Source organism: Pristiophorus japonicus, chromosome 22 (assembly GCF_044704955.1).
Source record: "Pristiophorus japonicus isolate sPriJap1 chromosome 22, sPriJap1.hap1, whole genome shotgun sequence".
NCBI classification, from domain to species: domain Eukaryota; kingdom Metazoa; phylum Chordata; class Chondrichthyes; family Pristiophoridae; genus Pristiophorus; species Pristiophorus japonicus.
The window spans coordinates 40866860-40881108 of NC_091998.1; the positions used below are offsets into that span (position 1 = coordinate 40866860).

Consider the following 14249-nt stretch of genomic DNA (forward strand, 5'->3'; position numbering starts at 1 on the left):
AAAATCCATGCTGACTTGGACCTATCATGTCACCATTTTCCAAATGCACTGCTATGACATCCTTAATAATTGATTCCATCATTTTACCCACTACTGAGGTCAGGCTGACCGGTCTATAATTCCCTGTTTTCTCTCTCCCTCCTTTTTTAAAAAGTGGGGTTACATTGGCTACCCTCCACTCGATAGGAACTGATCCAGAGTCAATGGAATGTTGGAAAATGACTGTCAATGCATCCACTATTTCCAAGACCACCTCCTTAAGTACTCTGGGATGCAGTCCATCAGGCCCTGGGGATTTATCGGCCTTCAATCCCATCAATTTCCCCAACACAATTTCCCGACTAATAAAGATTTCCCTCCTTAAATACCTGTGCTCCCAAGGGATTATGGGATCCCTTGGGGCTCCAGGGGATGAGCCCTCTGGTGGCTGTACAGAGTAAATACAAGTATGCATATATAAAAGGTACCCCATGATGGCGCAGTGCACAAGTTACCACTGTGGATTGTTGCAAGTGATGGACCAACGCTACTCAGAAGAAGGTGGATGGAGAAGATCCATTGGAGCTGGGAAGATTTCATCTCTCCAGCGATTGATGTCACCCTCCTCAGAGGCAAAGCAAGTCTCCACCTGAGGTTGGATCCGGCACCAGAGAATAGACCAGCTCAGCACAACTGCGTGGAGATGATCCAGCTGAGACGACTCGAACGTATCTTCCAGGTTCCAGTGGCAGGACTCCGGAGGAAGAAAATCGGATCCAAAGGCGACTTCCCAGCTTTGGTGGCAGAATCCGGAGAGAAGAGGATCACAGCAGTCAACATCGTGGATGGAAGAAAGATGGCTCCCAAACCACGAGGTGAAGCGCTGAAGAAAAAGATGGCAGGGGCCAGACCATGAGGTGCAGCGCTGATGGAGCAACACATGGTACCAAGCGAAGAAGAGGATGGGGGTAAGGCTCTCTTAATGGAGGCCAGAAACCCACCACGCTTAAAGGGACAGTCCCATGTTCTCACTCAATGTAACAGCAACTATGAGTTAAATGTAAAGCTTGTAATTGATGATCAGAGTTTTATACATGTAATAAGCAAAGAAAAGTCGTGCGATTACGATCGGGGATACAGTTTATCTACAATGAGTAAGGAAACGTTGTGCGATGCAGGATTTGAACTGTATTCAGATAATGTAGCAGGCAAACACCCATTGGGAGCACACAGGTCCAGCGGGCTACCCAATGCTGCAGCCTGTGTCCCTGGGACCAGAGTGATGCACCACGGAGTGCGGCCACAAGCAGCTAATATAGACAAGCTGCAGAGCAAGCGATCTCAGGAGGGCAATGGCATCAGTATCGATACCCTGCCCCTGGTCGGCTCCACCTCTCGGGCACCCGATGGCACCAACTGCCACGAGCCTGAAAGAGCAAACTGCGCTAAGGCGCAGCCCCCAGACCTTATCGCCACCAAGGCTACACCCTGGAACGAAGGGTCACCGGCAACGGTTCTCCCAAATGGGACCGGAACCAGTCAGGATCCCAAACCAAATAATGCCCAGGCAAGCGAGTCAGCAGTTCCCTGCGCACTGCTAGTCGACTGCTCTCAGGGAGCAGCAGTGACCCGGGGTGTAAGGAAAGGACAGGGAGGTCACTGGCATCTGTGAACCTGCCCGACGCTAGAAGCAACGACAAAGGCCCCGAGAGCAGGCAACTTGAGCCAACCGGGTTCCCACTGCCAGCACCGGGCACTGCGCATCACCAGACTACCTGGACACTATTGAGCAGTTCTGGAATGCACCGGCGCTGACACTGGTACTGATTCCAAGTATGCATCAAGAATGTACCTCGCCAGTCAAATGTACTTGCCTCACAACTGTACCACAAATGTAATGATGTAAATACAAATTTTTTTTCTGGACTTGAATGTATATGAATGTAATGAGCCACTGGCATAATCTATATGTTGGCGGGAGAAAATGGAGTGGTCATGGACTCACAAACAGAAACCACCAGCACCACTACTGCCAACGAAACACCATCTACTCACCCAAAATGGAAACGACCCTCTAAAGGTCAACCAGATAGAGCTAAATCCAGAGCACAAGTCAATGTATGAAAGCGATTTGCACTAAGGACTTGGAGGAGAGTGATGCCATGTATCCAGACATGTTTACTGCTTGTACTATTACATATGATGTGCCACCAGAGGGCACTACTATGGGAAATTTGTACACCAGCTGTATGGTTACTAAGGTGTGCCACCAGAGGGCTCTGCAGTGGGAGACGTGTAGGTTGCCTGTACAGGTGTACCAGGCCTACTATAAAAGGCAGGCCACCATGTGTGATCATCACTCTGGAGTTATATTAAATGGACTAAGGTCACTACAGTTCAAGTGCAATACTTTGCCTCGTGGAGTCATTATCAGAGCATCTAAAGACATAACAGTAGCCACTAATTATCCGTGGTTGCTTGCTAAGGCTGAAGGGAATGAAGTACAACCTCAGCATCCTATTAGGCCTTGAGCTGAGCTTCAAACCTCATAATCCTTCACCAAGATCACCGATTTCCATCTCTACAACATCGCCCAAAACCGCCCTCACTCTCATCACCACTGAAATCTTCATTCATGCTTTTGTCAGCTCCAGGCTGGACCTTGCTAACAATCTTACTGCCGATTTCCTGTGCAGCACCCGAGCTAAGCTTCAATTTGTCCAAGTCCCAATGACCTACATTCTATCTTGCACTAAGCCTTGCTCCCCTACCACTTCGGTCATTGCTAATCTCTACCGGCTCCCAGTCCCCCTAACCTATCAAAGTGAAAATCCTCATTTATATCTCTTAATGGCCTTGCCTCACCCTTTGCAGTGTATGCCCTTGGCTTTTTTTTTACTCTTGCGTTATTTGCATCTTCCCCCCTCCCCCCGTTCGCCATCAGCCATTTGAACTCTACAATTGAAAGCTCTTCCTAAACCCTTCCACCCTGCCACCTATCTTCCCACCTTCAAAGGCCTTCTCAAAGATTCCCTCTTCGACCAAGCCTTTGTTTACCTTTCCCTTCCAGCTCAGTGTTTCTTCTGCCTCTTTGAAGTTTTTTAAAAATTCATTCCAGGATGTAGGCATTGCTGGCAAGGCCGGCATTTTTTGCCCATCCCTAATTGCCCTTGAGAAAGTGGTGATGAGCCACCTTCTTGAACCACTGCAGTCTGTGTGGTGAAGGTGCTCTCGTAGTGCTAGTGCAGTTAGGATGGCAGTTCCAGGATTTTGACCCAGCAGCGATGAAGGAACAGCGATATACTTTCAAGTCCGGATAGTGTGTAACTTGGAAGGGGAACGTGGAGGTGGTGGTGTTCCTAGGCGCCTGCTGCTTTATCCTTCTAGGTGGTTGAGGTGGTGGGTTTGGGAGGTACTGCCAAACAAGCCTTGGCGAGTTGCTACGGTGCATTTTATAGATGGTACACACTGCAGCCACGGTGCGCCGGTGATTGGGGGAGTGCATATTGAAGGTGGTGGATGGGGTGCCAGATCAAGCGGGCTGCTTTGTCTTGAGTGTTGTTGGAGCTGCACTCATCCAGGCAAGTGGAGAGTATTCCATCACACTCCTGACTTGTGCCTTGGAGATGATGGGAAGGCTTTGGGGAGTTAGGAGGTGAGATGCTTACGACATTAAGGGGATATATAAATGTAAGTGGTTGTTGCATTTCTGTTGAATTATTCAAGCTGCATAAAATTTAGCAACTTCATTACATAATCAATCATGGAAATTTAGATGTTAGCATCCAACAGGTGATCATTTTTTTTATATGTAGGTGAGGAGGAAGATTTGGACCATTTAGCTCAACAGTTTCACTGAAAGTAATATTTAGTGAATCTCATTTACTATCATTTATCAAAAGTCACAACAGATTTTAAATTGATGCTATTCCAAGCCCTGGAGGCAGGTTTTAAAGCGATAACATGTTTGTCGATAGTTAAAACAAGCATGTCACGATACAGAATATGTCAAAATAACTTGTGTTTCTAAGAATGATTTCTAAATGTTTCATGTGATTTGTCACAAAATATCTGATCCAATCTCTGAAGGGTATATCGTAGATGATGTGGAATCGGTATGGGTGGAGCTACGGAATACCAAGGGGCAGAAACCGCTAGTGGGAGTTGTGTACAGACCACCAAATAGTAGTAGTAAGGTTGGGGACAGCATCAAACAAGAAATTAGGGATGCATGCAATAAAGGTACAGCAGTTATCATGGGCGACTTTAATCTACATATTGATTGGGCTAACCAAACTGGTAGCAATGCGGTGGAGGAGGATTTCCTGGAGTGTATTAGGGATGGTTTTCTGGACCAATATGTCGAGGAACCAACCAGGGAGCTGGCCATCCTGGATTGGGTGATGTGTAATGAGAGAGGACTGATTGGCAATCTTGTTGTGCGAGGCCCCTTGGGGAAGAGTGACCATAACATGGTAGAGTTCTTTATTAAGATGGAGAGTGACACGGTTAATTCAGAAACTAGGGTCCTGAACTTAAGGAAAGGTAACTTCGATGGTTTGAGGTGTGAATTGGCTAGAATAGACTGGCAAATGATACTTAAAGGGTTGACTGTGGATGGGCAATGGAAAATATTTAAAGATCACATGGATGAACTTCAGCAATTGTACATCCCTGTCTGGAGTAAAAATAAAACAGGGAAGTTGGCTCAACCGTGGCTAACAAGAGAAGTTAAGGATAGTGTTAAATCCAAGGAAGAGGCATATAAATTGGCCAGAAAAAGCAACAAACCTGGGGACTGGGAGAAATTTAGAATTCAGCAGAGGAGGACAAAAGGTTTAATTAAGATGCTGAAAATAGAGTACGAGAAGAAGCTCGCCGGGAACATAAAAACTGACTGCAAAAGCTTCTATAGATATGTGAAGAAAAAAAGATCAGTGAAGACAAATGTAGGTCCCTTGCAGTCGGATTCAGGTGAATCTATAATAGGGAAGAAAGAAATGGCAGACCAATTGAACAAATACTTTGGTTCTGTCTTCACGAAGGAAGACACAAATAACCTTCTGGAAGTACTAGGGGACCGAGTGTCTAGTGAGCAGGAGGAACTGAAGGATATCCTTATTCGGCGGGAAATTGTGTTTGGGAAATTGATGGGATTGAAGGCCGATAAATCCCCGGGGCCTGATAGTCTGCATCCCAGAGTACTTAAGGAAGTGGCCCTAGAAATAGTGGATGCATTGGTGATCATTTTCCAACAGTCTATCGACTCTGGATCAGTAACACCACTTTTTAAAAAGGGAGGGAGAGAGAAAGCAGGTAATTATTGACTGGTGAGCCTGACATCAGTAGTGGGGAAAATGTTGGAATCAATTATTAAGGATGAAATAACAGCGCATTTGGAAAGCAGTGACAGGATCGGTCCAAGTCAGCATGGATTTATGAAGGGGAAATCATGCTTGACAAATCTTCTGGAATTTTTTGAGGATGTCACTAGAAGAATGGACAAGGGAGAACCAGTGGATGTGGTGTATTTGGACTTTCAAAAGGCTTTTGCCAAGATCCCACACAAGAGATTGGTGTGCAAAATCAAAGCACGTGGTATTGGGGGTAATATACTGACGTGGATAGAGAACTGGTTGGCAGACAGAAAGCAGAGAGTCGGGATAAACGGATCCTTTTCAAAATGGCAGGCAGTGACTAGTGGAGTGCCGCAGGGCTCAGTGCTGGGACTCCAGTTCTTTACAATATACATCAATAATTTGGATGAAGGAATTGAATGTAATATCTCCCAAGTTTGCAAATGATACTAAACTGGGTGGTGGTATGAGCAGTGAGGGGGACGCTAGGAGGCTGCAGGGTGACTTGGACAGGTTAGTTGAGTGGGCAAATGCATGGCAGATGCAGTATAATGTGGGTAAATGTGAGCAAATTAGCTGCTGCATTTCTCACATTACAACAGTGACTACACTTCAAAAACATACTTCATTGGCTGTAAAGCACCATGAGATGTCCGGTGATCATGAAAGGCGCTGTATAAATGCAAGTCTTTCTTTATTTTAAAATAATACAGCACAGTAGGGGGGGCCATTCGGCCCATCCTGCCGATGCCGGGTTTTTGAAAGCGCTATTGTTTATGTTCTCTTGGTATCCAAAAATCTATTGACCTCTGTAATAAATATACTCAACGACTGAGCATTCACAGCCCTCTGGAGTACAGAATTCCAAAGATTCACCACCCTCTGAGTGAAGACACTTTTCCTCATCTCAGTCCTAAATAGTCCCTTATTCTAAGACTGTGACCCCTAGAGCATCTATCCTGTCAAGCCCCTTAAGAATTTTATTCATTTCAATGAGATCGCCTCTCATTCATCTAAACTCTAGGGAATAGGCCTAGCCTACCCAATCTCTCCTCATAGGACAATCTTCCTAACCCAGGAAGCAATCTGGTGAGCCTTCATTGCACTCCCTCTAAAGCAGTTATATCTCTTTTCTCGGTAAGGAGACCAAAACTCAACACATTTTGAACTGATGTGATATCATCCATTCTACACTGGATGAGAGTCAAAATGACCTCCTTAGAGTAGGAAATGGTGTAAGATGTCTTGGCGGGGGGGGGGGGGGGGGTATTGGGGTCAATTTGCGGATGACACTAAGTTAGGTGGCAGTGTGAGCTGCGAAGAGGATGCTATGAGGCTGCAGAGCGACTTGGATAGGTTAGGTGAGTGGGCAAATGCATGGCAGATGAAATATAATGTGGATAAATGTGAGGTTATCCACTTTGGTGGTAAAAACAGAGAGACAGACTATTATTTGAATGGTGACAGATTAGGAAAAGGGGAGATGCAACGAGACCTGGGTGTCATGGTACATCAGTCATTGAAGGTTGGCATGCAGGTACAGCAGGCGGTTAAGAAAGCAAATGGCATGTTGGCCTTCATAGCGAGGGGATTTGAGTGCAGGGGCAGTGAGGTGTTGCTACAGTTGTACAGGGCCATGGTGAGGCCACACCTGGAGTATTATGTACAGTTTTGGTCTCCTAACCTGAGGAAGGACATTCTTGCTATTGAGGGAGTGCAGCGAAGGTTCACCAGACTGATTCCCGGGATGGCGGGATTGACCTATCAAGAAAGACTGGATCAACTGGGCTTGTATTCACTGGAGTTCAGAAGAATGAGAGGGGACCTCATAGAAACGTTTAAAATTCTGACGGGGTTAGACAGGTTAGATGCAGGAAGAATGTTCCCAATGTTGGGGAAGTCCAGAACCAGGGGTCACAGTTTAAGGATAAGAGGTAAGCCATTTAGGACCGAGATGAGGAGGAACTTCTTAACCCAGATAGTGGTGAACCTGTGGAATTCTCTACCACAGAAAGTTGTTGAGGCCAATTCACTAAATATATTCAAAAAGGAGTTAGATGTTGTCCTTACTACTAGGGGGATCAAGGGGTATGGTGAGAAAGCAGGAATGGGGTACTGAAGTTGCATGTTCAGCCATGAACTCATTGAATGGCGGTGCAGACTTGAAGGGCCGAATGGCCTGCTCCTGCACCTATTTTCTATGTTTCTATGTTTCTATCTGTCTATCTGCAGCTCCCGTTAGTGCCCTTGGGGGGTGCTAATGGGCTGCAAATGACTTTTCGCCCAGGCACGGCGCCACTAACGACTCTCGCTAAATTCTGCTGGAGTTTAGCGGTGGCGGTAACCAGTAGCGCCCCGCTCCGCTGCACCGGCGATGACAGCGTCACCATTCGCAGCGACCTTTTTTTGCCCCAGAGCAAACATTCGAGATCGCTCCCTGAAGCTGTGCCAGACAATGTCAGCTTGCGGGGCGCAATTAAAGGGGAGGTGGCGTGCGTGCGAAGAAAAAAAATCGTCCGACTTACTTGTTGAGGCCCGGTACCTCCTTGAGCGCGGGGTCTGTGCCGCGATCGATCAGCCCGACGCTCCGCCTGTGGAGGGGAGGGCTCCTCTTATGCGGCAGCACTACGCGGCCCAGCACATAGCACTGCACCCTGCTTACTTCGTTTCCGCCGCGTTAGCGCCACAGAAAGGAAGTGGAGCGTGTTCTTTTCCGGGTCGGTAACCCCAATTTTGCAAGTGGGCGGGACTTCCACGCTTGGCGTAAAAAGTCTCACCTCGCTGATGTTACTGCCCACAAACGGGATGCTACACAATTTCCCGGCCTTGATGATCAGCCATGATCATATTGAATGGTGTTGCAGGCTCGAAGGGCCGACTGGCCTACTCCTGCACCTATTTTCTATGTTTCAACAGCCTGAGGGTGCAATGAAGAGGAAAGGTATGGAGAGGGATTTTTTTCTTTGCGCGCACGCCGTCTCCCCTTTAACTGGCACCCCGCAACTGAGGAAGAATAAAAGAGGTAAGTTCACAGGAGCACTGACCATAGCCGAATCGACGACAGAGTAAGATACCGATGTAGTAGTTACAGCTCTCTTTGATCATTTCAGTTTGTCTAATGTGGTTCGTCTCGTTTATTTTGCTCCGTTAGATGAAGTCTGCCAGAGCAGTTGACCAGGATTTATTTACTGACACCTACTGCAAGGTATGCAGTGCCCAGCTGATCTCAGAGTCTCAGAGAGTCGCACATTATGAGGTAAGATGTCAGTCGTTTATCTAGAAATATACATTTTATTTCCATGTCTTGTTCTTTTTACAGAAAGTTGGCCCAGAATTTCAGGTCGGGATAACGGCAAACTAGCAGCGTTTGCCATCATTCCGCCTTTCAAAGTGACTGCGCCGTCAGGAATTAGCGTTTGGAAATCCCAAAGTTGCAGTCAGTCTGACATATATTTTAATAAAATGTAACATTTTTAAGAAACTTGTCCAAATTTTTTTTTTTTAATTTTAAAAAGTTTGTCCATCTTTTGTTTCAGCTTTGCCTTTTCCACATGTGAGAGCCCTAATCTTTCTGTTTTTAAAAAAAGTTAAAATGTTAAGGGCTTACTCACTTTCTTGTTCGCTGACTGTGAAAATTCTGCCTTTTGATTGGCTGTCAACATAACAGCAGCTTGACAAGGGGATCCCCATTAAGTTGCGTTGCATTTGAATTGAATTGAAGGTCAGACAGCCCAGAGATCCTAGCGGGATGGTGAGATCCGTGTGCGGAACAAGCTTTGGGGCCAGGAGTGAAGGCCTTCGCTTCGCTGCTCGCAGCAAATCTCGGGCCATTGTGTTTTGCCAGCAAGCTTTAGAGGATCCTGTCAGATTTAGTTCTTCTGATTAATACCAGAAATGTAATCGCTTGTCCCCTACAAGGCATGTGGAACATCAAAGCGTCTAATGTTTTTAAAATCTGCTCCTGATCTCTTTCAATGCAGAGTTTGTCAGAGAAACTGAGCTCATGAGGCTCGTTCTCACTCGTGTACACTTAAGGCAATTCTCACCCGGATTTCTGGAATTTGCCTGTTTTAACTGAATGGCCCAGAAGCCCTATTGATGAGTCCAACTAGTAACCATCCCTCCCCGCCCCATCTTTAGGCAGCTGTTGCTTGCACTTAACAAACGTGAGATATTTGTCACCCAGCCACTCGGAAGTCTCAGTGATTTTGGTAAGCCTGACTGCTCATGGACCATCTCAATTTCTTGCTAAAATGTGCGCAGTTTGTGTGCATTTAAATGCAATTCAATTTAAATTTAAAGGGCACACGCAAGTAGATTGAATCTGCAATAACTCAGTAATCCTTTGACCATTTTCTGTTCCTTTCTGCTGGCACGTAGATTCTTGATACGTTCTGCCAATTATTTCCTTTTTTTGTTGTTGTTGTTGTTGTTGGCGCTATTGCTGGGTTACCCAATAGGAGTCTCCCTATCTGACATGCTTGGAAGAGGCGGAGGATGTGGTAGGCAGGTCACACAGCACAGGAAGTGATCTGTGCCTGCCTTCCAGGAGTCTCTCCCTCATATCCCTCAAGATCCTTACTACTAGGGGGATCAAGGGGTATGGCGAGAAAGCAGGAATGGGATACTGAAGTTGCATGTTCAGCCATGAACTCATTGAATGGCGGTGCAGGCTAGAAGGGCCGAATGGCCTACTCCTGCACCTATTTTCTGTTTCTATGTTTCTACCCATCACCTCTGTGACTTTCTGACCTACATTGGCTCCCAGTTAAACAACACCTCGATTTCAAAATTCTCATCCTTGTTTACAAATCACTCCGTGGCCTCGCCCCTCCCAATTTCTGTAATCTTTTTCAGCCTCACAATCCCACAAGATTTCTGGCCTCTTGAACATCCCTCATTATAACTGCTCAACCATCGGTGGCTGTAACTTCAGCTGGGCCCCAAGCTCTGGAACACCTCCCTAAACCTCTCCGCCTCTCCGCCTCTCTACCTCTCTTTCCTCCTTCAAGACGCTCGTTAAAACCTATTTCTTTAAACAAGCTTTTGAACATCTGTCTTAATTTCTTCTGTGGCTCGGTGTCAAATTTATCTGTTTGTCTGTAACACTGTTGTGAAGCGCCTTGGGGCGTTTTACTACGTTAAAGGCACTTATATAAATACAAGTTATTATTATTGTTAGAGCTGTGGACAAAGCTGGCCAGACTTCACTTTGGCAGCCAACTAGTGCATGTAAAGGCTCCTCTTGCCAATGGAAGCTGGGAGAGGGAACCCGATTGGATGCAAATGGCTGACAGACCGTGATATTGGATGGTTCCCAGAAACATCCCAATCGCACGATGTCGTGTCATGCCGACCTATGAGAATGGAGCTATGGAGTGACATGGATGGAAGCCCTCCTCACAACCATCTCCTCCAGCACCACCTCGACATCAGCAGCACACAAACAGAACGCTTCATCGCTTGCCTGCACTTTGGGTATCCTTTCCCTTCATTCTTGCCTGCCAGTTCCTAGTACCCTGCCACTTCATTCTTGGCCATGGCTGGTAATGGGTTGAGATGCCTAAATCTTATCAAAGGCTCTGCCTCTTTTCATCTCATTAATTATCCCCTTCATTTTTTTTATTTAGTCGCTCACGGGATGTCGGCTTCGCTGGCAAGGCCAGTATTTATTGCCCATCCCTAATTAGCCTTGAGAAGGTGGTGGTGAGCTCCTTCTTGAACCACTGCAGTCCGTGTGGTGGAAATAGTCCCACAGTGCTGTTGTAGAGGTTTGGTACAACTGAGTGCCTCGCTGGGTCATTTCAGAGGGCAGTTAAGAGTCAACCACATTGTTGTGTGTCTGGAGTCACATATCGGCCAGACCAGGAGAGGACAGAAGGTTTCTTTCCCTAAAGGGCATGAGTGAACCAGATGGGTTTTTAACGACAATCCGGTAGTTTCATGGTCATTTTTTATAAATTTCAGATATATTTAATTAACTGAATTTAAATTCCCACAGCTGCCGAGGTAGGATTTGAACTCACGTCACCAGATTATTAGTCCAGGCCTCTGGATTACTAGTCCAGGAACATAACCACTCTGCTACTGTACACCCACTTACAATGTTCTGCTCCCATTGCCAATATGCTTCCTGCAGTTGCCCAAATCTGCTTCCATAGCTGTGCAAGTGAGCTGACCTCATTTGTTGATTGCAAACAGCACATCCGAGTGCCTGCAAACCTCACCAATAATCATTTCAGTCCAAACTGTGCCAATCTAGACTAGGTTTTTTGTTTTTTCACGGACAGTCTGGAGTCTGTGTAGTCAGGGATACCTCATGAAAATATTCAATGCATTATGTTGCATTTATGTTGATTTAGGAGACTGAGTACTTTAACAAGGTCCTCCGAATATTGTGGCTCTTCACCAGCTCAATGCATCCCATACAAGCTGTGCAGCAGCAGGGGTATTATACCACATAATTATTTGACAAATAGTAGTTTATCTTATTGACTGCTCCCAGATGAATATTTTCGGTTCTATATATTGTTTGCCAAATGCTGAATAGTTACTGTACAGAAAAAGCTTCTAACAACAACTACTTGTATTTATATAGCACCTTTAGGGGCTGAAATTCCCTTGATAATGCTGCCTGTTAACGCCGGTGATGGGTGGCTAATGGGTGGCAAAGGCCTAGTGTTGGCGGCAAGCGGTGACCATGCCTCTGTCAGAATTGAGTTGGTCTTTGGTGAGGCACCAAGAGGTAACGCTGTGCCCTCTAACGCCGCCCACGTGGTGATGCCATCTTGGCGTCGCTGTCGCGATATTACATTTCTACAGTGGCCTTTGCAAAAAGTGGTGGGAACATCAGGGATCTTGGGCAGAATCACCCAGAGATCAAGGTAAGTTTTTTCTTTCTTTATTCCAACATTTATTTACTAGTTGTACCAGTGGAGAAGTGTGTGTGGGTCAGAGAAGTTTTTGTTTTTTTTCTTCCCGTTTTTCCAGCTCGCATGCCGGCAGCTTTCCATTGGGATATTCGGTCGGCCTCCTGAGCTCCCGCCCCGTTGGCGCCCGAGGGTGAGTGTGCAATGCCACTTTTAGCGCTGCTCACTCATCTTTGGGCGGCAAAACTGAATTTGGCAGTTTGAGGCTGTGCCTAACGCCCGCCGCTAAAATCAGCACTCGGGCGGTGACAGCCCTCAAAAACAGCCAAAACCAATCTCAACCCCTGATGTCCCAAGGTGCTTCACAGGAGCATTATCAAACAACATTTTACACTGCTAATACCACTACTGTGCAATTTTGTGCACTTTATCACTATCCCAAATGTCACACCACATCATGGTGTGATCATCAATGCCTGTCACATAACATTAAAGAAAGTAGAAAAGAAATATTATTTAAAAGGACTGTTCAGCATATAATTCTCAGCAATTGAAATAGCTGGCAGTGAGTTTAAGGCTGCAATTTATTCTTCCAGTTCTGCTGACGTTCATAAATTCTGTTATCAGCATAACCACTGGATTGAATTATGCCTATGAAGCACACCTATTACAGTAATACATTATTGTATTTTTAAATTAGGAATGGAAGAAAGAAATAATATAACATTTAATGATTATGTTATAGCATTGCAGGCTACATGGAGGCAATCTTCTGCCTTGAGGTCAGCCAGCAGTAATAAATCTGGCAGGCAGTGGCAATGAGGCCAGTGGACATTACCAACCTGTTTGGTACAGGTATACCAATTAGTGTCTCAGTCAGTAAGCCCTTTATCCTTTCCGCGCTGCCCTTTGAACGGAAGGTCGAAGATTGCTTGACCTATTCCAAGTGATGAGTCCGATCAGATCCAAATTGTTTGCTGCAACGCAAACTGCCCTAAATCTTTCAATTGCGATTTGCAATAAATAGAATCCCTAAGGCTCCCCTTTGTAACCACAGTGCATTGTCCACGGAAGATACTGTGCTGCTTGCCAATGGCTGGCATAATGGGAGTATAGAAAGTCATTTGACCATGAGAGAGCCAGCAGTTGTGCAACAAGTAGGGAAGTTATGCTAAGCCGGGTATAAACCTTGGTTAGACCAAACTTGGAGTACTGCGTACAGTTCTGATCGCCAGATTATAAAAAGGATACAGAGGAACTGGAGAGAATGCAGAGAAGATTTACAAGGATAATACCATAAATACGGGGGTATACAGAGAGAATGTTTCCACTTGTGGGGAAGAGCTTAACTGGAGGCCATCAATATAAGATAGTCACCAAGAAATCCAATAGGGAATTCAGAAGAAATTTCTTTACCCAAAGAATGTGGAACTCGCTGCCACAGGGAGTGGTTGAAGCGAATAGTATCGATGCATTTAAGGGGAGACTAGACAAGCATATGAGGGAGGAGGGAATAGAGGGTTATGCTGATAGATTTAGATGAGGAAAGACGGGAGGAGGCTCGAGTGGGGCATAAACGCCGGCATGGACTGGTGGGGCAAATGGTCTGTTTCTGTGTCTTATATCCTGTGTGTCAGCAGGGATAGAAAAACATAACTGAAAATGACACTAAGAATATTGCAGTTGAGTTCTTCTTCAAATTTTGGGTGAAGCAATAAGTATTTTTCTTCTTTAACTACAGTGTAACAACTTTGCCTTGTGTTATCCTCATCCTCAAATACATAGCAACATTTCATGGGAAGATCTAAAAAAGGGAATAAGAGGGGCAAAGAGAGAATATGAAAATAGATTAGCAGCTAACATAAAAAAGAACCCAAAAGTCTTTTCCAAACACACAAATGGTAAAAGAGTAGTGAAAGGAAGGTGGGCCATTTAGGCACCAAAAACGAGAGCTTGTGGAGGCATCTGTCTTCACTAGACAAGAGGATGCTGCCAATGTAACAGCAGAGCAGGCAGTAGCGATATTGGGCAGGATAAAAATAGA

The 14249-nt window shown here is 45.6% G+C and overlaps 1 protein-coding gene across 1 annotated transcript in view; it reads left to right on the forward strand.

The window, feature by feature from the left end:
- The window catches only part of LOC139234625 (zinc finger matrin-type protein 4-like), a 248056-nt gene that overhangs the window by 33068 nt on the left and 200739 nt on the right, over positions 1 to 14249 (forward strand). The window contains exon 2 of the mRNA XM_070865312.1: positions 8488 to 8592. Within this exon, the coding sequence (XP_070721413.1) occupies positions 8488 to 8592 (105 nt within the window). The remainder of the gene's footprint in view (positions 1 to 8487; positions 8593 to 14249) is intronic.